At 37.4% G+C, this 22,596-nt stretch overlaps 1 protein-coding gene across 2 annotated transcripts in view; it reads right to left on the reverse strand.

Moving 5' to 3' along the window:
- Positions 1-22,596, reverse strand: part of DROSHA (drosha ribonuclease III) — a 68,907-nt gene that overhangs the window by 13,495 nt on the left and 32,816 nt on the right. For both annotated transcript variants that reach the window (XM_080582744.1, XM_080582743.1), the window contains 10 exons: positions 21,479-21,586; positions 17,505-17,612; positions 14,941-15,079; positions 14,211-14,271; positions 12,198-12,257; positions 10,110-10,209; positions 7,281-7,383; positions 4,838-4,908; positions 3,721-3,765; positions 157-314 (listed from right to left, as the gene is read on the reverse strand). In XM_080582744.1, coding sequence (XP_080438870.1) covers positions 157-314; positions 3,721-3,765; positions 4,838-4,908; positions 7,281-7,383; positions 10,110-10,209; positions 12,198-12,257; positions 14,211-14,271; positions 14,941-15,079; positions 17,505-17,612; positions 21,479-21,586 — 953 coding nt within the window. The remainder of the gene's footprint in view (positions 1-156; positions 315-3,720; positions 3,766-4,837; positions 4,909-7,280; positions 7,384-10,109; positions 10,210-12,197; positions 12,258-14,210; positions 14,272-14,940; positions 15,080-17,504; positions 17,613-21,478; positions 21,587-22,596) is intronic.

Genomic DNA, 22,596 nt, shown 5'->3' on the forward strand with positions numbered 1-22,596 from the left:
AGACAGAATACCAAAACAGGCAGGCTGACAAACACTGCTATTCTCTCTCTTCTGAAGAAGAGATAGAACACCTAGAGTTTGTTTGCAAACAAAGCAATTTGAGATACTAACAGCAGGGCCAACAGAGCTATACAAGGACTCTTGACGCATACTCACAGAGTCAGGTGGTTAAAACCTACTGTCCTCAGAGTGAATGCACGTGCTAGAAGCCGCACGTGAGTAAAGATGACTCCAATTGCCTCCTCAAACTCCGTAAGCTTTTGAAGAACTGGAGATGTCTCAATGAGTTGCCTGTCAGTATTAGACTCCTGCAGCTGTAAATAAAATGAAGAGCAAGTAATGACAAACTGGTTCTATTTCAGAACTTTTCAGAGAAAAGAAAAGCTTTTGTAAACCAAGGGCAAAGAACACAGTGAACAAGTCATTTTGTGGACAGCAGAACTGAGAAAATCCAGCTTCTTCTGGCTTTTTGTCTTGGATATTTACTATGCAAAGAAAATGTGAGGTCTGATGAATGTGTTTTTGCTTTTTGCCTTTTAAAAACACTTAAGGTATTTATAACATGTTGCTTATGTGGTCTTGTCTCATGTCAATAGCATGTGCTACTTCATAAAATTGTCAGATCCCTGATGTTAAGAAATTGCAATTGAACAACAAATTCTAAAATTAATAGAATATGGCTGTCACACCATGCATCAAGATGAGAAAACAGTAATCTATTTCTCTCACTTGAGTATCAAAAATGAAGAACACTTAGTATGAAAAAAATCATAAGAACACAATAACATCAGAAAATTAAAACGATCACTTAGGTCAGTATCTGTCCTTATCAGTTTTTTGTCTAATGTCTTTGACGTGGTGACACTAAAATGGCTTTCTGGAGTTGGAAAATGACTTAGGCATTTTCTTCAGTCACACTGGGCATTTGTCTTGTATAACAACATCTAAGAGAAGGCATCCAGGTGATGTCTAAAGGAAAAGCAATAATAATGCAAGTCTATTAAGGACTTTCCTGAGAGCTATTTAATCCTCCAACTATCAGCTGCAATGGACTGCCCAAGTCCTGTTTAAGTATACTTAGTAACCCACAACGGGTTGTGCAAGTCCTCTTCCACAAGCTCGACCCATTGGCACATATAAGCTTTCAGTATCCCCAGAAATGTTCATCAACACGTTCCACAAATCTGTTGATTTTTTTTTTCCCTAAAGAACCAGCTTTGTTCAAACTTGGGTCTCAAGTTTCTTTTTGATTATTCCTACTGCCTATACTGGAACAAGCAATTGGTTAATTGTTTGTCTACTTATGTTTTGGACATGCCTGTTCCAGGCCTTGCCTTCCCATCATGCCCCATCCCTGGAGGTGCTCAAGGCCAGGCTGGATGGGGCTTTGAGCAACCTGGTCTGGTGGGAGGTGTCCCTGCCCATGGCAGGGGGTTGGAACCAGGTGATCTTTTAAGGTTCCTTCCAACCCAAACCATTCTGTGATCACTTCTTTTCCAGCCTGAAGATCACTAACTTGCTTGCTTTTCTTCCAAGAGAAGCTTTGATCTTTCTACGCTACCTCTGTTGCCTCTAGTTCTTTCTTCCCACCACCTGTTATATTTCTAGTGTATCATTGTCAAAATACAAGGCAGAACAGCACATAATATTCAAGGTGTACACACAAGACACATGTTTTTTTGAAGTAGCATTATAATCTTTTTTGTTTGTTCTGTCCTTTTTCTATTAATTGATAACCTTCAGTTTGTCTTTTTTGAAACACGACTGAGCTTTCGCCCTATGTCTTCACAAGGCTACATATCCCAGCACTAAAATCCCCTTTTTGATGATTATGGTCAGTTTGGAGTTCAGTTGCATGTGGAGCTGGGACTGTTTTTTTGCTTCCTTATGTGAAGCCCTATTTACCTACATGGTGTTTTGTTCTTTTTCACTTCATAGCTATTCACTCTTGAATTCTCACTGTCAGACTGCAATTCTTCAGCCTCCTGTTGTCCCTGCTACCCTGAATAATTTGGTATTGTCAAACTGCCACCTCAGTGCTCCACCTCCTCCCTAAGGTGGAGATGTGAACAGCCTGTATTTCAGCAAAGATACCTAGGGAAATCCACTGATGATCTCCATTCCCTGTAAGATGTGGAGATTTCTACTCCTTCTGTTTCTTTTGTTTCAGCCATTTCTTTAAATCTTTGTAGGATTGACAATATTCACTTTGTTGTTGTTTTGTTTTTTGTTCCATTTTACTTTTTTTTTTTTTTTAATCACATTTTCCACTGATCTGACTAAATCAAATGACAGGGTTACAGACCTTCCAGTTCTCTTTATCTCACACAGAGCTATTATTGTTTATTTTAAATCAGAACCTAATTTGCTATATTGTTAGAGACACTTAATAAAAAATTAAACTGCCACTTGTCAGGCTAGCTGTACCCAAGGTGCAACTTGGCAGGCCTGTGACTCCCCTTCCTGGCAAGCAGAGAGCTAGGACAGCTTCTGAGACATGGAAGAAAGAACGTTTTCATCAAAGAGAAGTTAGGATAGGGGTAACAAGTGACAATCAACATATATAGTCTCCAATATCATATATATAGATAGATAGATAGATAGATTGGAGATTATCTAGCAGCATATATAGTCACCAACTCTATAAGCAGAGTCCAAGCCTTCTTCATGAAAACAGAGACAGCGGATAAAAAAATAAAATCAAAAATAAAGAAATTCAGAAAAAAAAAAACTTATCTTGGGAAGAAATGCCACCACTGAGAATAGCTGATGGTGAATTGTGAAAGATCTTTCCAGTAACATTCTTTTCTGTTTAGTTCTGTCTTACACCCGCATAGAGTTGGTTTTAAAATGCTTCAGGTGCACTGATTTGTTGCTAAAGATTTTGCCTAAATAACCATTGCAAAATCTGTAAATCTGTATGCAACATTTCAGATGGAAGCCTCAAAGTGACCTGCTGAAGGGTGTGCTCACAAAGAAGTTTCAAAGGAGTCAAACTGACTCTGCACAAAACATCAGAGATTTGGTTGGACAAAAGAAACACTCTTAGATGTTTGTATGATCCTGAAAACCGTACTGACTGCATCGCAACTTGAATACAGCTATCCTTGCAGCACTCCTGCACCCTTGGAAGAGGTGAAGATAGGAAGCTACAATGTAGTTCTCTCAGCTTCCAAACTTGTACACTAACCACTGGTGGACCTCACAAATACATAGAAGATAAATTAGTTTTCAGACACCTTCATACTTTCAATGTTCAGCTATTAAAGCTACCACAACCACTGAAAAAACCATGCTGTCATTGAACAACAACAAAAATCAGCATCACGCTCTTAGGCCATTTAACTAATGTGACTTTCAACTATTAAAGTTCCAGTCTTAATTTCAGGTTAAGAAAACATGTACAAAGACTGTTTTTGTAACCTTTCCCCTCCCCTAGCTTCCACAAGATAACAGGAAGATGCCAGAACTTTACCTCTCACTAGATTTATCATACGAAAAGCACAGTTATATATCAAACATGAGCCAAAGAAAGGTGAATGATTAATCCTGAGAGGCATAGATTCATTATTTATCAAAAAATCAAAGGCAAATACATACACTCCTCTGGCTACTTTTTAGAAAATTTTCTGAGATGTCATTACAGTGGAAACCTATGGAAAAGCATCCTTGAAAATAAAACAGAGCTATGAAATTTATTACAGAAAGGAATACACTTACTTGGAGTGGGTGCAGTGGATAATTAAGCCATACATCCCGCAGGTCCTGCAAACATTGAGAGATGCCTTTAATGCTCAAGGGGGTCATTTAACAAATTCCACAGTACTAAATAAAATGTCATTACTTGAAATACTGAACTATTTCAGATGCTGACTCTGCTTATTGCAAATTCAATAGTGCTGGCAAACTAATTTTTAAAATCGTGTATTTGCTGTTCAAACTGCCTGTAGTTCTCCCAATTAGCTTGTGTCAAAGAGGTGGAAAAATCCTTGAACCAAATAGAAAGTGGTTAAAGGGAAAAAGATTTTTTTAGGCCTCAGGTCTAACTTTATTTGCACTCCTCAGTTGCAAGTTTGATTTAACCAAAAGTGAGAACTAAAATGAAGAAAAACCTTGTACTCTTGCCTTTCATACAGGTTTCCTTCATTATTTGCTGCTCAGTGCCTGTAAGCATGAGTGACAATAGGCTTCAAAATACTTCTATTTCTAATAAACTTTGTCATTTCGCAGACTCAGACTTTCAAGATGGAGAAGACTAATTCATCCCATAACTACTGCTACATGTATTGTCTCAGTAGAATGTACTGGTTACTCTTCTTAGCCATTATATGGGATAAATACGAAATAACCGCGATCTAGGATAAAATATCCAAGAATCGATCAGACTAATTATGCAATTAGGTAAATGTTGGATGAAATCCCGTGTAATTTGTTAAGGTATCTAAAACTTCTGGGGGTTCTATGATTCAACTTATGAAACAGCAACAGTCACTTGATATGTGCATCCTTTCACCAAAGCACGCCATCTGGACCCACAGCACCTACCTCTTGTCAGAATAACACTCTGCATGGAAGCCTGCAGGTTTCCCACACCACACTCCCTTCCCTACCTCATCCAACCAACAAACAGCACACCTGAGTGAACACCATATTTTTTCTTTTTGCCTGAACCAGTGCAGCTTGCTTTCCTAAATGTGCTATGTTACATTGAGTTTCCAGGAATTAAGTACCACAGGTGTCTTCCTGTTCATTTGTGATTCTTTGGTAAAACGATGGGCAAGGAGACATGTCTTCAGTTATTTTTTAAATATAAAGCAAATCAAAAATACATACATACCTTGTCATTGAAGAGCAAACGTCCAAATAATTGTTTGGCCTCTTCTAGGCTCCCTTCTAGATAAACAGCTCCTATATGAGGAAAACAATATGTCCAAGTGCAACAACACATTAGTTCTTAGAAGTTTACTAAGTACAAGTTACTCAAAGGTCTCTGCTGCCTTTACTTCCAATATATTTATTTAAAAGCATGCTCTGTTAATAATCAGAATATCTGTTTTTGACAAATCTGAAGCAAATTAAACATAAGCATAAATCAATAGTTGTAAAACGCACAGAAAAAACTGACACTTAATTGATATACCCAATGAGCAAAGTTTAAGCAAATTAGGCTAGAAGCAATCTATTTCTAGAAGTAGTTTCCAGTTTTCCAGCAATCTATACCATATATGTATTCAATAATGTCACTGTCTACATTTCAATAACCAGCAAATAGTTTACATTTATTCTGCACTTTCAACATTATATTCTGCATATAAATGTCAGACCTATTTCAAACCTCGGTGTCTCCTCAGCGTCATAACGTTATCTCCCTTAACTGCAACTCTCTCTATTTCTAGAGATTAGTTGTACAAATATATATATTTTAACTGCATATGCAGCCCTCACTAGCCCTCCACCTGTCCATTAGTAACAAACTGCAAAATTTGTGTTAGATTAAACTTTTGATATACCACATGCACTCTATCTGCACAGGCACTTTTAAAATTCAATATTGGCACTTTGTTCCTTGATTATCTTTATAGAAAAGCTTCTGAAAACCTCAAGTTAGTCCTTGTACACACATCTATATAAAAGCAAATGGAATACACAGCTACATGAAGAGCACAGAGCAAGGGAGTCAATGTTCTCACATAAAGGGAGAACACTCTGCATTGCTCTGCTTCCACCCCCATCCCCCTTTTTAATGCTCTCAGTAGGTCAACTACTTTCTTTGGACTATGGTTTCGGGGTTTATAAGAGCACATTGCCAGAGGCATGTTGACAGCAGCGAATTCTAAGCAGGTCCTAGGCAGTCTGCTTACAGTTTTGCTTATTATTTTCATCACAAGGAAAAAGCACCAGACTTCTAGAAGGGTTCTCAAATAGGAGCTCCAGAGCCCACATACATTTTTACAGTCCCTTTACAAGCTCCCAGATTTTAGCTATGGCCCTGACAAAGCCTTACTGCTCAATTAACTTCATGAACAACTTCATATTGGATTTAAACAGCAATCCTGCTCTCAGAAAATCTCAGTGCCTGCCAAATAGTCCTCATCACCATATCCCAGACAGGCTGAAGTATATGAATGAAGCCACAGATACATATCTAGTGTTCCTCTCCTTTTTTAAATTAATTTTTTATTATTTATTTTTAAAGATCAAAACACTCAAAGAAAGCAAAATAGAGTTAGAAAGACAACTCCTGTTTCTTGATAAGATGAAACGCAATTTGGCCCAAGGCAGAACACACAAAACTTGCCATCTAAGCCAGCTGTGATCTGTTTTTTAAAAGCAGAACAAAGAGCTTTAGGATCCTGTATGGAATATAAAGACCTGGAACAGGGCTAATCCATTTCTATAGCTCATATCACATACAGCACATTTGTATGACTATGAAGACAAATCAGTGAAGTTTAAATTGTTTCATGTATTCAAACAAAGATTTAGAAAATTATGCTACTTAAAACAGTTCATATGGATGTAATTGATCAGACTTCCTCCTTTCTGCTTGCTGATTTTGGCAACTGTTGTCAGGTCTTCCTGACCTCTCCCATGTAAACTTATTCACTAGCACAGCCAGTCACTGATCAGCATGTTAGTGCCCAGCAGCAAAATTGACACAGCTTCCCTTTATCCTCAGCCAGTGGGTTTTGGGAGCTTTATGACACGAGTCATGGCATATTGCCATGCTTTTTTTTAAAAAAAAATATTTGGAAGGAAAATGAAAAGACCAAAAAAAGATTTACTTGGCAAATGTCACATTTAACCCACAGGAGAATGTTACCATGGCACAGAGAAAGTGGGCTGGTGCACTCTGAAAGCAAGTCACAGATGAAAATTCAGGGCTGATGTGGGACCCCCATTACTAATGGAAGCAGCGAGCCTCCACTTTTCCTGCCAGGCCATGGTGAACAAGCTGCTCCTGCCCAGAGGACTGCACGTGGCAGTCCACAGCATGCATGAGGAGTGAAATCCTCCAGCAATGGGTGGAAGTGCCATACCACAACATGAAATGGGTGCATCTTCTGCACTTGAGAAGCAGGATACAGAAGACAAGATTTTTCATTGTAATACTGCATATTCATCATGTCATACACATGGAGTATGTACAGGAGATGAAGAAAATGGAAATTTAAGAAGCTTTATCACTTACTCTTAGTAGAACTACTCAGCACAGACCTATGTGCTACGTGGACATCAAAACACGGCTATTTGTGCATACACAAATACACATGGTTTACCTATCAGGGCTTCAAAGCAGTTGGCCATGGCATGGCGGAGATCCGATTCCCTGCAAAGGTCTGGACCATGAGCATAAAGCATGAATCGATCTAGTTCCAGCTTCTGCAGAATGTGAAAAGAGTATAAAGCCATGGTTATAAAGTACAAGAATACAAGTTCTAGTCACTAGAGCTCAATTACACTACTGTGATGCAGAAACTGGATTTGAAGGAACATTAAAGCTGTTCTCCATAGTTTCAGTACAGACGTAGGCTTTAAGTTTAAAATTAGAACACTTGTTTTCTAGTGGCAAGCAGCTACAGTGTAATACCATGGGAAAGCTAGGAATTATCAAACCAAAGGTTCAAGGGAAGCCAGATCAAAACACATTACTAGTTAAATTTAGGAAGGAATTCAAGAGGAGGGCTGAGGGTGTGACAGAAAAATAGCCTGCTATCAGATGGATGTTACAGTGTGCCGTGTTTCTTGCTGGTAGTTTGCCCTCATGTGCTTTGCCTACAGAAATGCTGAAGCAGCAATCAAAGGGAGGGGAGTTAACGCTGAGGAAAAAGATTACTCCTACGAGAAGAGAACAAAGCAAGACAGTGAGTTACAGGAACTCTGACAGGCACAATCCAGTAAACATCTGACTTTTCCTTTATGAGTTTCAACAGGTGGCAATACCAAAACCCTCTGGGCACTGAAAGCAGAACTGATATTTTAATCCGCAGTGCCACCTAGCTTTCTTTTTCCTTTCAACTGTGAATCATTAACATTCATTTTTCCTAAGCCATATTTCTGCTTGCCAGTCAGAACCTTAGGTAGTGAGTCGGATGCATCATATAATGTATGATAATTCTGCTATAGAAATGCAGGCAAGAGCTACTAGGTTCTCTTTCTGTATTCATCTTTTTTGACACAAAACCATTATTGAGATTTTTAAGGAAGAGATTTGCACATCTTGCAAAATTTGTATGAGAATAGGTTCTTCCCAAATGGGTGTAAGTTGCTACTGACCACTTTCTCATTAACTTTCAACTTCATCTTCCCAGAGTATATTTAAGAAGTAAAAGTAGAGAAACTAAGGTATTTGAGATGAGAGGCTTAGACACCTCAATTTGAAATAAGGAATCTTCCATTTCCAATGGGAGAGAACCTATTCATAGCTCCAGAACAATGGAAAATACCACTTACCACTTTATTCAGTGCAGGGAGCACTCATTAGTTAACATCAAAGTGGAATATCATTTTATAACAAATTTAAACTTTAGATTTTTTCAATTGTTTGCATTAACTCTTTTCTCCAATGTCTTAGCTTCATTTTCAGAGCTTGCATTCAGTATATTTTGCATATGTTTTACATCTCAGTTCTGATCAAGACATGGCTCAGATTGCTTTTAAAATTTCTGCTACAATGTTTCTTACAAGCTACAGAAATTTATCCTTTGATCCTCAATTAAAACAGCATTCCACGTGCCCAAGAGAACTTAAGGAGTTGAGAAATTTATTGAGAAAGTAAACTGAGTGCAACATGGCACTGCATGGGGTTAATTAAGGGGTACGAAACCAGGATGGTCATATACAAGAGGAAAAAAGGGTAAGTTAGGAAATCAGGAATATATAGATATCTAATACTTACGGTTCTATCTAATAGAGTTTAAAAAAATGTTGCACTAAATTTTCAAAGATAGTCCATTTAGAACAGTAAGTATAGTGAAAAGAGCTGGAAGAATATATAAACTTACTTGATTCAGACTTTAAAAAAAATAAATTCAGTGTCAGACAGTTCAATATCGTATTTAAAAACAAAGCCCCAGTTGAAATGTTTTTCAATCAATTCATGCCTATCTAAATCATTAAAGAAAGCTTTGGAGGAAAATGATTTTGTTCATTCCCTACTTTACACTTCTCCAGAGGATTCAGCAAAAAGGCATGTTAGAAATCATGCAGTTTTTACCAAAATCTCAAGACTGTATATGCTTGTTTAAATTATCGCATGAGTATGAACAGACAAGATTAAGAGAGACTTGAAAACCATCAGCAATACACAGTGGGGTGGTGGTGGGAGATGTGTGCGCACGTGCATGGCCTAATACTTTATACCAGCAAGTCTCAGACTGGTTTTAAAAAAAAAAAAATATGTTAACAATCAAATCTGAATAAGGGAATACCAAATTATCTATGAACATAGACTTAATGAGCTTTGTATACCATATTCCCACCTCCAGTATCACGTAGGAATATAACAAGCTCCTGTCATTCACGGAATTAAATAAAATAAAAATCAGAGGCATCTCAATTTTTCCCACTATGTAATGCTACTTTTCTCCGAAAGACTTTTTAACATTTCGCTCCTTCACAGTTCACAGCAAGTTTGAAGGTAACTGCCTAGGTGAGGGAGTGGATGAAACAAACTCCCCTACCACCACCCCTCCACTGTCTCTACTGCCTGCTGCCATCTTCTACCTTAATGCTCCACCAGAGAGCCCCTTTGAAGTCCACCAATTTTATTCCCCACCTCCCCCCTTCTACTATCTATCTCAACATCTATGTTATTTAAAGTTAAATATAGAGGCACCTTCAACATAAGCATCCTAAAAACCTAATCTTCTGCTGGCAAAAATGACCCAACTATTCCTCTTAAAAACCTGCTCTGGGGGTAACACCAAGTCCCACTTCATCTCTAAAATTACTTGCAAATTAAAAAAAGCTCCTGTACCCTAAATTCTGTGCACAAAACATGATAAATGCTGATGTTTGAAGCAGACAGATCCCTCAAGAAGCAACTCATGTACTAATAGTCTCACATATGGGTTTCAGATACAGACACATAAAGCATAGGAGTGTACCTTAGCCAGCATGGCCAGATGCTGGTTCTGAACAATGGCGGTGCGGTATGTAGCTAGTCCTCCTTCCTCCAGAGTGGGAAACAGGTAGTACAAGTGGACACTGGAAAAACAAAATTAAATCAGATGCTGTCAGCATTTGGCTAAAGATAAACTGTGTACGCCTCTATAGAACACTGCCTTCCCATCAGATCCTAGCTGGTAACACAGGTCCCTTTCCAAAGTGGAAGATCAGCTTGAAGGTGAAGAAGCAATCAAAGATTAAAACAATTCTCAATAATATTGACTGGGTAGAATAGGAAGCAGGGGAGAATGAGTGCTGCTTCTTTACTGGGCAGCACATAATTTCTAAACCCCTACAGTGACAGGCAGTTCCCTCATCTGAAGGCGTCTACCAGCAGCAAAGGTGTTACCTGGAGGATGCTGAGCAATAAAAGCAGGGGAGAACCATCTGGCTTGAACTCCGTGCCACAGGTACACCACAGTGCTTTACGATGATGTTATTCAGCCTGGACCACCACTTGGGATTTATTTTGTTTTTTAATTTTTTTTTTTTTTTACAGTACTTTAGCAAATAATTGCTCTTAAATGCCAATAAAAATAGTCTGTTTAAAAACAACATTACTGAACAGATGCTAACAGAGCCAAAGAACAGGAATCAACAGTCTGTATTTATCAAATGCGTGAAGTCATTAATACCACAAACAGAGAGAAAATGAGTTAAAGTCACAGGCTTTCAACTGCCGTTAATGATATTTATCACCATGAAAGTAACGTACTTCATTAAAAAACAAGAATTCAACGACACAACCAAGACCTGAGTAAAGGATAAATGATACTGACTACCTCTATATGGCTATCTAACCCACATCAAGAGAAGTTGAAGAGGGTTTTCAGAACCCCACAACTGGATTACACTGGGAGGAGAGCACTAATTATTAAAATAACTTATTAATCCACTAACAAAGAGAAAAAATATCTGCAGGTGGATACAGGATTTAAGAACAAGAGTTGCTATACAACTTAGAGGCAATCTTATCAAGGATCATAATTCACAAAAGCAGAAGCCTGAAGTTGAGTTGGGAAAAAAGCTTCATATTTAAATAGGTGTTTACATGCTTTATTGAACAGAAACATAACACAGTTTTTTTCTTAATTGAGACAAAAGTTAGCTCAGAAAGTCAAGCAACGGCTGATGAACAATGACAATGAAAAATGCAAGACAATTTATTCAGCAAGTCTTCCATCTTATCAGCAAGTATTGTTCTATAGGAGAAAAGGCCATGGGTTTTAAGGGCAGTGGAGACCTTTACAGACTAATAGCTTTTAATACGGAGTAGCTAATGGGTAGTAGAAGCTAGCAGTGAATGGAGATAGGGGCAATTTTGTTATTTGTATCAAACTTACTGTAAAGCTTTTCTTTACACAAGACTATTCTCCTATTAACAGTGGTAAAACAAAGCAGTGAAAATGGATAACCCTTGTTTCATAGAAATTAGCTGCCAGCAGAACCCACTAAGAGAACCCAGTGAAGGTAACTTTTATAATATCTTTGTGTTGTTACTAATTTCAGAGTACTTGAAATGGACCCAAACTGGAGCTGTTCTGATGAAGCATGATTTTTTGCTTTTAGTTCTAAATAATTTAGATTTGTCCTCAACAATTTTATTTATATACAGACATTATGCAAGATATAGCCCTCATTACTGGAAATTAAGAGCTGCAACACATTCAATATTACCAATTAGTGTTTTTCACTTGCAGCTAAAGAAAAAGAACCTATGGAAACAAAATGGCATGCTAATAAAAATCTTTCTTGTAACAAATGGATAAAAGTTCAATTTGACTGTAGCTGAAATATTAATTTCTAAAAACCCCAATCAACTTTAAATCACATTCTGTAAAACTAACTCTAGTTTCTCATCTGTAGCATGAGAAGAATTTTCAAGAGGCACGTGCAGATGTGCATCTTGAAATATCAGGGGCAGGACTGCAAACACAGGTGGTGAACATACACGGCAAAGCTTCATAAGCCAAATGGTATGAGAATAACATACAACAATGAGGGCTACTAAAGAATTCCCCGTTTACCTTGTTAAGAATTCCACCACAGCATCTCCCAGAAATTCTAAACGCTCGTTGTGGTTAATCCTGGAAAAGGCAATTTAAGGTTCACTATTAAATAACACGTGCTTGTAACTTACACAGTACATTTGGAAAAAGTTTGAGTTGCTTGCTAATCAGACATGAATAGTCATTCCTGCAGCCTCCCCCACCCTCTCTGGAGTATGAGAGTACAAAAACAGATTAACTACATAAATCTTGAAACTCACAAGTGACAGTCTTTGAAATTTCTGTATGTTTCATTCTGAGCTATTGTCAGAGCACAATAAATGCAGAGGGGAAACTGTTGACTGGCACTGTGTAAAGCCCTACTGAGAATGGGTTTCTTTGTCCATCACAGAGCATCAGGTGGTTGAAACAAATGACCATCTTCTGCCTTTTCTGGGCAACTAGGGAAATGTACATAATTAACACCAACACCTGCAGGGTGTGGTGATTCTGCAAGACTTGTTGGTATGGCAGAGCTACAATGGAACAAGTACCTTCATTTTTCACGGCACCTTTAAACACCATACAGACATGCACCCTGTCCTGTTTTCTCTAATTTCATTTGAGCTCAAAACAAAGAACTGCTGAGCAAGATACATTCCAAGATACTGTAAAGTTCTACACGCTTTATATTCAGTGATTTCTTGTGATTGCTCCCAGTTTCCCTTTGTTTTGCATAAAGTTTCATTTCCCCCTGAACTCTCTGCCTGCTTATAAAACAAAGGAGTAACAGGACACAGCGATCACAAAGGAACATGAGTTTGTCTTCAAATATATACAAATTTCTGCTCTACACCTCTAAGCATGTAATTAGCACCATTTTGACTTCACATGTGAATGTAACAGAATTAAGGCCATAGCCACAGGATGGTTTTGTATCCAAAAGATCTTTCAAGTGTTTGACAGCTTTTATGATAATTTGCATTCCCTCTACAATTATGTAGTTTGTCTGACTTCTGAAATAGCAGACCTTTGTTATGGGCTGAAAGAATTCAAGTACCTGTGCTGTGTAGAACAACAAAGTGATGAATACAGAAACTCCACTGTGTAGTGATATAGCAGAAAATACAGGTCTTTCAAAAGCAGGATTTTATTTCGTGGATTATTTAATGCAAATGCAATTTAGCCTTATCTCACATTGTTTTACGAAGGCTGAAATAATCTTGAGATTGACTCTCAAAGAAAAGGGCAGAGTCTAGCTGAAACAGCATTCGGGGAACACTACAACAATCATTTATTCAGAATTCAACTACTTCTGCTCCCTATTTTCCTCCAGAGTGATGGCTCTCAAAAGGCCCAGTCATAATCACCAGTTAACCAATACACCCCATCCTCTAGTTCAGGTGGTAAGGAGACTTCACATGTAACTATTTCTTGCATTATCCCTATCAGCTTTGTTTATTCAGTTTGGCTACATCTGGTGTCTGTAGCTATTAAGCTCAAACATTTATTTGCACAGAATTCTTAGTGGTTATTTAAACTATTACACTACAACTGTAATGATTCAGCTTTTTGTCCTCAGCTGTTTATGCGTCTCTCTTTAAACTGGACCAGTACACCAGCAAAGCCCATATTTGAGATCATACTCGTGTTAACAAGGTGCCATGCCAGGAAAAGTACTGCTATAAGGAAAGGTGATGGAGAATCCAATTTACAGCAATGATAACAGTAACAGAACTTATTTTTCATTGTGCAGAAAGCAAAAGGTAGCACTTTAGCCCTCATTTCAAGGATAAGCAGAAATTATAGAATTAGCTTTTAAAACCTTCCTTAGGATTTCTCTGCAGGCAAACATTTACTATATCACTGATAAACAAAGTTCAGCACATCCCCTGAAGATAAGTCAATTCCACATGACTCTCTATTTCAACTATTTGCCAAAACTGCTGCTGCCAGTAAGTTGGTTGAAGTAACTCCTGCAACAGTTTCTCTCCTTGCAACTAGATCATAACTAACATGCTGTACAAATCTAAAAGCAATTATTTTTGTTACCTGGAAGGAGCTGGATCATCCTGTCCCAAACGGGACATAATATTTATCAAGGTGTTTATCCCTAGAAATATAAACAATATTACATATTATACAATAAGTACTATTAAACAATTGCTAATTCAATTTAAATACATAAAATAATTACTCAAAATGGTACTTTGTGATTGCTATACACAAAATCTTGCTGTTATTTATAGAGCTCACTTACAGCAAGTATAATCCTTACAGATGTTTTCTAAGTGACCACTGTCCCATTACAAGCAGCTTTTGTACGTTTGTGTTCAGAAAGCCAGATAGACATACTACCTCTGCATGAAAGACATTCTGAACATTACATAAAAATAAAAAATTACTTCTTTACATCTGAATATATTTAAGGGGTAAGGTGTATTTTAGAGCAGACACATTTTCATTTTAATAAGATACCTTTACAAAATATCCTCCAGTATGCTTACGATGTTGAATAGCAAATTAAGAAAAAAAATACTTTACAAAAAACAAAGAAAATACACTACCTCATTTATCTTGCTTTTTCTCATCAACTCAGTTGTTGACTAATTTCTAAAATCCAGTTGTTTAGAAAGATCTCACTGATTGTATGTATAACCATTGAAATCCTCCACTAGAGTTATCTCAGAAGAGCAATGGACAATGAAATAGTAACAGACAAAATTTTTTCTTACTGATTAAGAGGGAGGTGAGAGAAAATGGTAGCAGTGTAACTACATACCCTTTTTTCTCATATGCATATGGTGAACCTTTCTGTCTCCATACTTTGGCTGGCGAATTCCACAGTTGGATAAAGAATTTCTGGCATGGTCCGGATTCATTCCAAAGTTTAAGTGATGGCTTGGATGAGTCATGGCAAGCTGTATTATAGCACATGCAAGAAAATGAAGTCTTAGGTTTATTTTTTCAAATGCAATAAAAATACTAGATTGGTAGCTAATAATTATTATTTTTTTTTAGTTTGAAGAAAAGCTACAAAGTGATGTCGTCAATTAGTAGCTTGGTTCCAGCAATTTAAACATAGGATGTACGATTTCAGATGTCAGAAAGAAGCAACACTTATGCCCAATCATCACTTTACCTAATTAATTTTCAGCTTTTTTTTTTTAAAGAAAAATTACCTTTGAAGGTAAAAGCATGAACTGTCAATTTGCCCTAACAGTTTTGCTTACCAGCTATGCTGACTTGTTTTAAATACAACTACATTTGCTTATTCAAAAATATACTCATTCTAACATTGCAGGACAAATGTTCATATTGAAAACAGGAACAGTAAAGAGTATCTCAACTATTCACATATTTGATTAAGGGTATTTAAAGATCAGTAAAGCTTTCCTACTTCCAAGTAAAAAAACCAAACAAGTACATTATCTCTGGCACAGTTATTCAAAGCAGGACTCTCAGGACTATAGAGGGCCACTCTTCAACTGAAAGTTAACATCAACAGCAGAATTGGTCTTCTGTTTTAAGTTTCTACCATCTAGCATCATCACAAGCTTCCTCTGCTGCTGATACCAAGATTGCAAAAATGGCAGCAGGTAAAGGTACTCTAACTTGCTTTTATGACTCTCTGCAAACTCATTGTTGGGTGTGTATATGTAAAGAAAATATATATTATGCATGCATAGATGTATACATTCATATGCCCCTTACATAAGAGATACACTAGCAAATTCAAGTTGCAGAAAGTTGTTTCTGAAACACTTGCAGGAATGTTGCTGCAGGCTATAAGCAAAGACATTCTAGTAGCCCTATGCACACTTCATTCAAACATTGGCTACAGCTTTCCAAAAACAAGACTTAGAGAAATTTCAGTTGCTGGGAATAAAATGATAGTCAATCAACAGTAAGAATTTTCTCCAAGTCCTTTTTAGTTCCTCACTAATGTTAGTAAGATTGTCATAATTGCATATTTTCAACTTCTGCTCCATCTGTACTGGATGAAACACTACCTTGCCTGAACTGTTAAGCTAGCATATTCTTTCTTACCCAGTCTGTGCTTTAAAAGCAACACAATATGACAGAACATGTGAAAATCAATGCAAAACTATACATCTGTTATTTTCTATGCACAAATGTTAAAGGTGCTATATAAATTTTTTAACAAGACTTTCCTGGAACGAGTTATTGTGTTTTAAATAAATACGCACAGGGATCAGCATTAAAGAGTTGTAACATTTCTTATAACTAAACATTAATTTGACTGATGTCAACATACTTCATTTTATGCGTTCTCCCCTTTTCATCTGTGATGTGTTTTTTAGTTTGTGTCTTTCGTCTCAACATTTAAGATTTGTCACTGCACTTTTATCTTTCATATTAAAACCAAGGCAGCCTGCAAACAAAATCTACAAGAAAAACCTACAAGATCCCCAACGTTTAATGCAACTTTCAGTAGGACTAGCCCTACAAAGCACCTTTTAGAAAACAGAGAAACTATGAAAAAAAATCTCAGCAAGCCTTGACTTAGAATTCTTCGGGAAGTTTAAGGTCTACATCCATGTATAGAAACTGCATTTTTTGAACTTTGGGAAAATTAATCTTTTTTCAGCCCCTACCACAGTCAGTGGAGGGAGACTGGGTATTTTAGGGAGATATCTTGAACAGAAGCCCATTTTCCTTCAGCAACTTCAGAAGAAACATATGGGGAAAGGGAGCACCATGCCAAAAGTCAGTCTTCTGGATCTTCTGGAGCTGACCAGTTCCACACACACACTTACATAAATGGCTGGTCAAGCAACAAGGATGTATTTAAAACAAATACCAGCCCCGCCTCCAGTTCCTGCCTTTGTTTGTAAATGCAACATTTCATTACATACTTGTAGAAATCAAGAGCTGAACAGAAGTTTGCAAATTCCTTGCACTAGCTATAAATGTTGCCTTTTCATTTTGCATTTAAGTTACCCTTCTTTGAAATAACAGGCTATAAAAGGAAAAAGCAAGGCACCGACTCATCTGCAGTAAACCACTATCCATCACAAATAAGTAAAATAACGAGTACTGTACCATCCAGTCTTTTCAGTAAGACTATTCTTTTTCTTCTACACATTACAAGCAAATCCAGGTTTACCACTGAGCAAAGGCAGGTGGATGTCTACATGCACGACAGATGTGTTAATTTAAAAACCTGTTGGAATAACTAAAAGTTTTGAAAGATTTTCAGTGCAAATGATGAAGGTATGGCAAAGCAGCTCATTTTCATGATTATATACAGAAGACAGGATTACGGATAAACTAAAGTTTAGGAAGACAAAATGGCAAGTAATTTATTTTTGTATAACCTACCTGCAGCAAGCACCTATCTCGAAAAGTGTAGCCTATCAATTTGTCCAAATGCATCAGACACTGATGGTAGCGAATATGGTGGGTGAGAACAGGAAGCATCATTGCGTGCTAAAAAACAATAAGGAAAAACATTCATCTTTACTGCACAGAATACAGTGTTGACTAAGCTATAAATACAAACATCCCATTTGTCACAACATCCATTTTTAAGTGAGAAAAATAAGAAAATCATGGTTTCCCAATCCCCATCACCAGAACACTTAGTTAAGTTGGATTTGTCCACCTGCATAATCACAGTGAGAACATTCCCCTGCCAACATAAACAGAATAATAAATGCATAATAAGTTTTACTGAAGTATTCTGAATGAGGAAAAACATCTAGTCACCAGCAGGGTCAAATTTTCAAGAACCCGTGACTGAACACAATGCTAGATGCTTCAGTACCCTGCAGTTTCAGGTTGGTACCAGAGGAGGACTGACCACCTCCCTCGGCCCCTTATAACGTTAGAGAACATGTAAACCACTTTAACCTGCTTTTAACAAAGAAAAGTAATTTTCAAGCACAGTTATTACTACATTAATTTTTCTTCAAAGGAACTGAAGTTAAGGGCTTTTTGAAGTGGTACAACCTGGCAATTTCTGGGATTATGTGCTAAAAATATTGGAAAGGTTGCTGTTTTACCATCTAGGACAGAAACTTTTCTGTTGCAGGAAATTTAAATAAAAATTAAACTTATGTTGCAACAACAACAGTTTCCCTCTTTCAGAGTTTTAAAACTAATTCCACTTAGTGTTACTGATTGTGGATGATCTGGATTGGAATGATACCATTTACCAGTACAGTAGTATGATGATGATCAATATCAAAACCCTTGCATTGGAGTGAAAAGTGAGAGCACTACAAGAATTTATGCATGTGGCCGCTTTTGTGACACCAATGTCAAATTTCAGTTGATTCCTATGAGTTGCATTTCATGAATATATTCAAAAGAATAACATGTTTTAAGGGAATTAAAAATATGAGGACTATCCATATTAATTTTATAAAGAGGAATATATTATGATTACAGATGATTAATGTATAGTATGGAGAGATGCAAAAAAGCAAGCATACTAATCAGATGATGTATAATTTATGGAGTAAGTGATGTTACGGATTTCTGCATGCCATTAAAGAAAGAACAGCAGAAGAAAACTTGTGAAAGTTACAATATGGCAAAGGTTTCTGTTCAACTAAGAAACTGCTGGAACCGAACACATAACAAAGGTAGCAATGGAAGCAAGTGGTTAACAGCATGAAAGAGACTCTCTGTATCTCTGAATAGCAGAAAAATGCAAAACCACAGCAAGCAAAACAAATACGTCCAAGTGAAACTTTATTTTGTTCATGTCACTCATTTAGAGTTTTCGGGTAATCTAAAAGCTGAGGGAACACATCTCTTATCTCCACGTAAACTCACATTTGTGCTTCATGGAAGGAATTAGTTACAGTAAGTAAAAACGTTGCTTCACAGGACAACTCTGCTTCCCTGCTTGTATGTTCCCCTGCGCAGGCTGCCAGACAGCAAAGCAAGTTTTGATACTGTTTACACTGAGCAACCAATACATATGACCCAAAGTTTGAGACTGGAATATGAAGCTTCAGATTGTATCAGCTGTCCTGCAGTGAACAAGGAATTGGCATCTCCCTGGGAGGCACGTAGAAGGTCTTTAATTTGACTCTTGTAGTTATATTGACAAACTGCTGCTTTCATAGCACTAAATACTTGATTGATTCAATTAATGTGTGTCATGATGGATTATAGCTATTTGATGTTTCTGATGTTTTATTTATCTCTATAAGAAACTGAAATGTAACCTTTAAAATTGTATTAGGCTCTAGAATGGCTAGTGATTAAAAAATTCTCTTTAAATTGTATGGCTATAGGAGTTAGCCCATAACCTTGGTACTTGAAGCTGGTTATAAACATACTAGTAACTTTTATGTATATGATTCCAGCCTTTGTTGCCTATTCTTTTCTTGCTGCAGCTGGCATTGCAAGGCAGAAGACTCTCCCAGATGTCCCCAGGGCTGTCCCCCAGCTTGGCAGGAGCCATGCTGCCAGTGCAACTCTGACCTGAAGCTACCAAGAATAGTCAGGCAAACTGATGTATTTTGAAATGCATCGATTCTCTCCTCACCCTAAACACCTAATGCAGCTGTTGAGGGCATGCCAGCAGCAGTACAGGCAACGATGGGTGGGTACCTTCTTGGTTGGACCCAGTTTGCAGAGTAAATGCTGCCCATCTCAGTGACCAAGAAGTGCATTTCACCTACTGAACAATTTTAAGTAAGCCTGGCAGAAGACAGCCATTACACATTTTCAGAATATTTCACTTGCCTTTATTCCTCCCTCCCTCTACGAAGTTCATTCTGGAAGTCACGAAGATGAGTGTTACAACAGCTACGTTGAACTTGGAGCAACTTTAAACTGTTAGAATGACTTAAGCTTCAATCTTCTAATCTACAATCCTTTTAAAAACTAAGGAAAATCAGTATTTTTAAATCACTGCACTTTAGGTCTACCTACAGAGTTGATTTACATGTATTTAGGTTTAATCTTTTTTAGAAAAAAACATGCAGCAACAATAGTAGTCTTTCATTTTTACAGATTTACAGTCTGCCTACTCTTGACCTCTCAAAGAAAAAAAAAAATCAAAGGACTTTCATTGTAGAACTGCCTGATTTAGGTGTTCTGGCTGCAGATGTGCAGTTTTATTCCCATCGCTCTTAGGTGATTTGTTATCCTTCAATTGCAAATGAGAACAAAAAATATCCAATGATACATTAAAAGTTGAATCTTAAAAGTTATTATGAATAACAAAAAACTTTCAAGTCTCCTAAATTAGAAGTTTATACTGTTTCCTTAACTTGTAACAGATACAGTTTACAACAAAAAATAGAAAGGGACTATAAATTTCCTCTGCTATGTGAGAGGATACTGTTCAACTATTCTTTGACTTCAGAAGCAACTGTAGAATCAAAATAAGTGTATTACACAGGAAAAAAAGCAATTTTAATTATTAGCATTTTTCTCCCATTCAAATACCCGCTCTGGCCTTATCAAGGTTCCAATACATCAATACATCTAACTAAACCTTTCCCAAGTCACCCCTAAGTTTTTATTTCATACTGTTAATACTGAAAATTTTTTTAGCCTGTAATTCTTAATCAACATCTCTGAAACAGCAAAAATAACCCAATTATACTACTAGTATATTTATTTGGCTGATACACTTACTTGAATTTTGCTAATACATTGTTAGACAAATGCATTTTATTATATTTAAACCTTTTGTTTGTAATCAAAGTAGGTGGCTGCCACCTGCTTTGGATTAGGATCCAGCAGAGATTTGCACCTTGAAAGTTTCATGCATTTGGAACATTAACTTATCTGAAAGATCTTCCTACTGAGGGTCACCCTTTTTTAACCCATGTTTGTTTTTTTTCTTTCAAGTAAAAAAAACACTTTGTGCTACAGTAAGAAAAAAATATCTCTAAATATACAGTTATCTTAAACTAAAAATATCTAATACCAACCCAATTGATGAAAACGCCCTTGATATTCAACACTTGACTCAACATACGGTTGATAGAAGTCAAGGCTACTGCATTTGAGACCTTCAGGTCTCAAATTTGCCATTCTTGGGTTCTGTCATCCCCACCCCTGCCCCACTTCATGCTAGTCAAGAGTAGCAAGCTACTGCAAGGAGCTGGAAAATTACACCTATAAAATAGCTTCTTGGGGAGGGTGTGTGTGTGTGTGCGTGGAGGGGGCTAGAACAGCTCCCTACAGCAACAGATCATGCAGAGGCAAAGGTATTAATTTCCAGTGGCTGGTTCTTCAGCACAGAATCATAGCAAACCCTTGCAAGAGGTAAGTGGCAGCAACTGAGAAAAACGATACATCATGCATCTCTGCAGTTTAGTCACCTGGCAGACGTCGGAGCGTATCCCTGTCTTCCAGAATCCCTGGCTACTCAATTCAACAGTCACTTCACGTCTCATTGTGTTCTTCTGCCGGATTTTCTGCAGTGCTTCCTAGACAGGAAGAAAACACAGCTCCTGTGAAAAACTTTCTACAACATAGCAGCAGCAAAGCACGCACGTGCATCCGCAATATTTAAGGTTCACTTTTGGCAAACAGTTTCTAAAACCATTCTAAATCTTGTAACTGCCAGCCACAGACCATGGTGGATATGGAGTACAATGCAGACAGAAGATTTTATCAGACCAAGAAGACAAAGGTGACTAGTTTTTGTTGTAGATGACAAAACAAACTAGTTCTACCTGTAACTTCTGAAGTCGTGCATACACAAGCAAGCTAACATCCTTATTATGACAACACCTTCTTTACCACTGTGCAAAACAACCTCTTTAAGTCTATGTCCATGAGTATTCCCAGTCTGAAGCATCCAGTAGGTATAAGGTATTCAACAGATTAAATAACAGAAAGGCTGTTACATGACCCCAGCTACATCATAACACTGTTGTCAGTACCCCCAGTCTGGGAAAGGGGTCAGCATTCACTGGTCCTGGATCCTATTATGATGAAATCTATCAATATTATTACAATTAAATTAAAAGTGTTTAAAATGTTTAAAGAACACAGCCTGTTTGATGTTGCATAGTAGTGTTTTTGCCTGTATAAACTATGAAATGGGCACTTAGCTTCTCTGACAGAGCCATTTTAAAAAGGTATTTTCTGTAAAAATGGAATGAAAGAAAAACCGTTAAAATAAATCCCCTCCAGATCAGGATCTTCTGGTTCCAATACTACAGAGCCCCTGCAGTATGCAAGCTCCCCACACAGCATGCACTATTGTAAAGGCACCCCCCAGAGCTCTTCCCTCTTCAGTCAAGAAAACTTTTCAAAGCTGCAACTCATCCTCTCTTCTCCCTACAGGGCACACGCTCAAAGCCATCTCTTCCCAGTTCCCAGTCTGAAGCCAGTGAGCATCTCTGGCAGGAACAGGCTGTGCTTTCTGCTCCAGAGAGACTCACAGAATGGTTCCAAGAGGCACATCTACACAAACAGTTTAATCAAATCC

This window comes from Anser brachyrhynchus (assembly GCF_964034855.1).
Source record: "Anser brachyrhynchus genome assembly, chromosome: 2".
NCBI lineage: Eukaryota > Metazoa > Chordata > Aves > Anseriformes > Anatidae > Anser > Anser brachyrhynchus.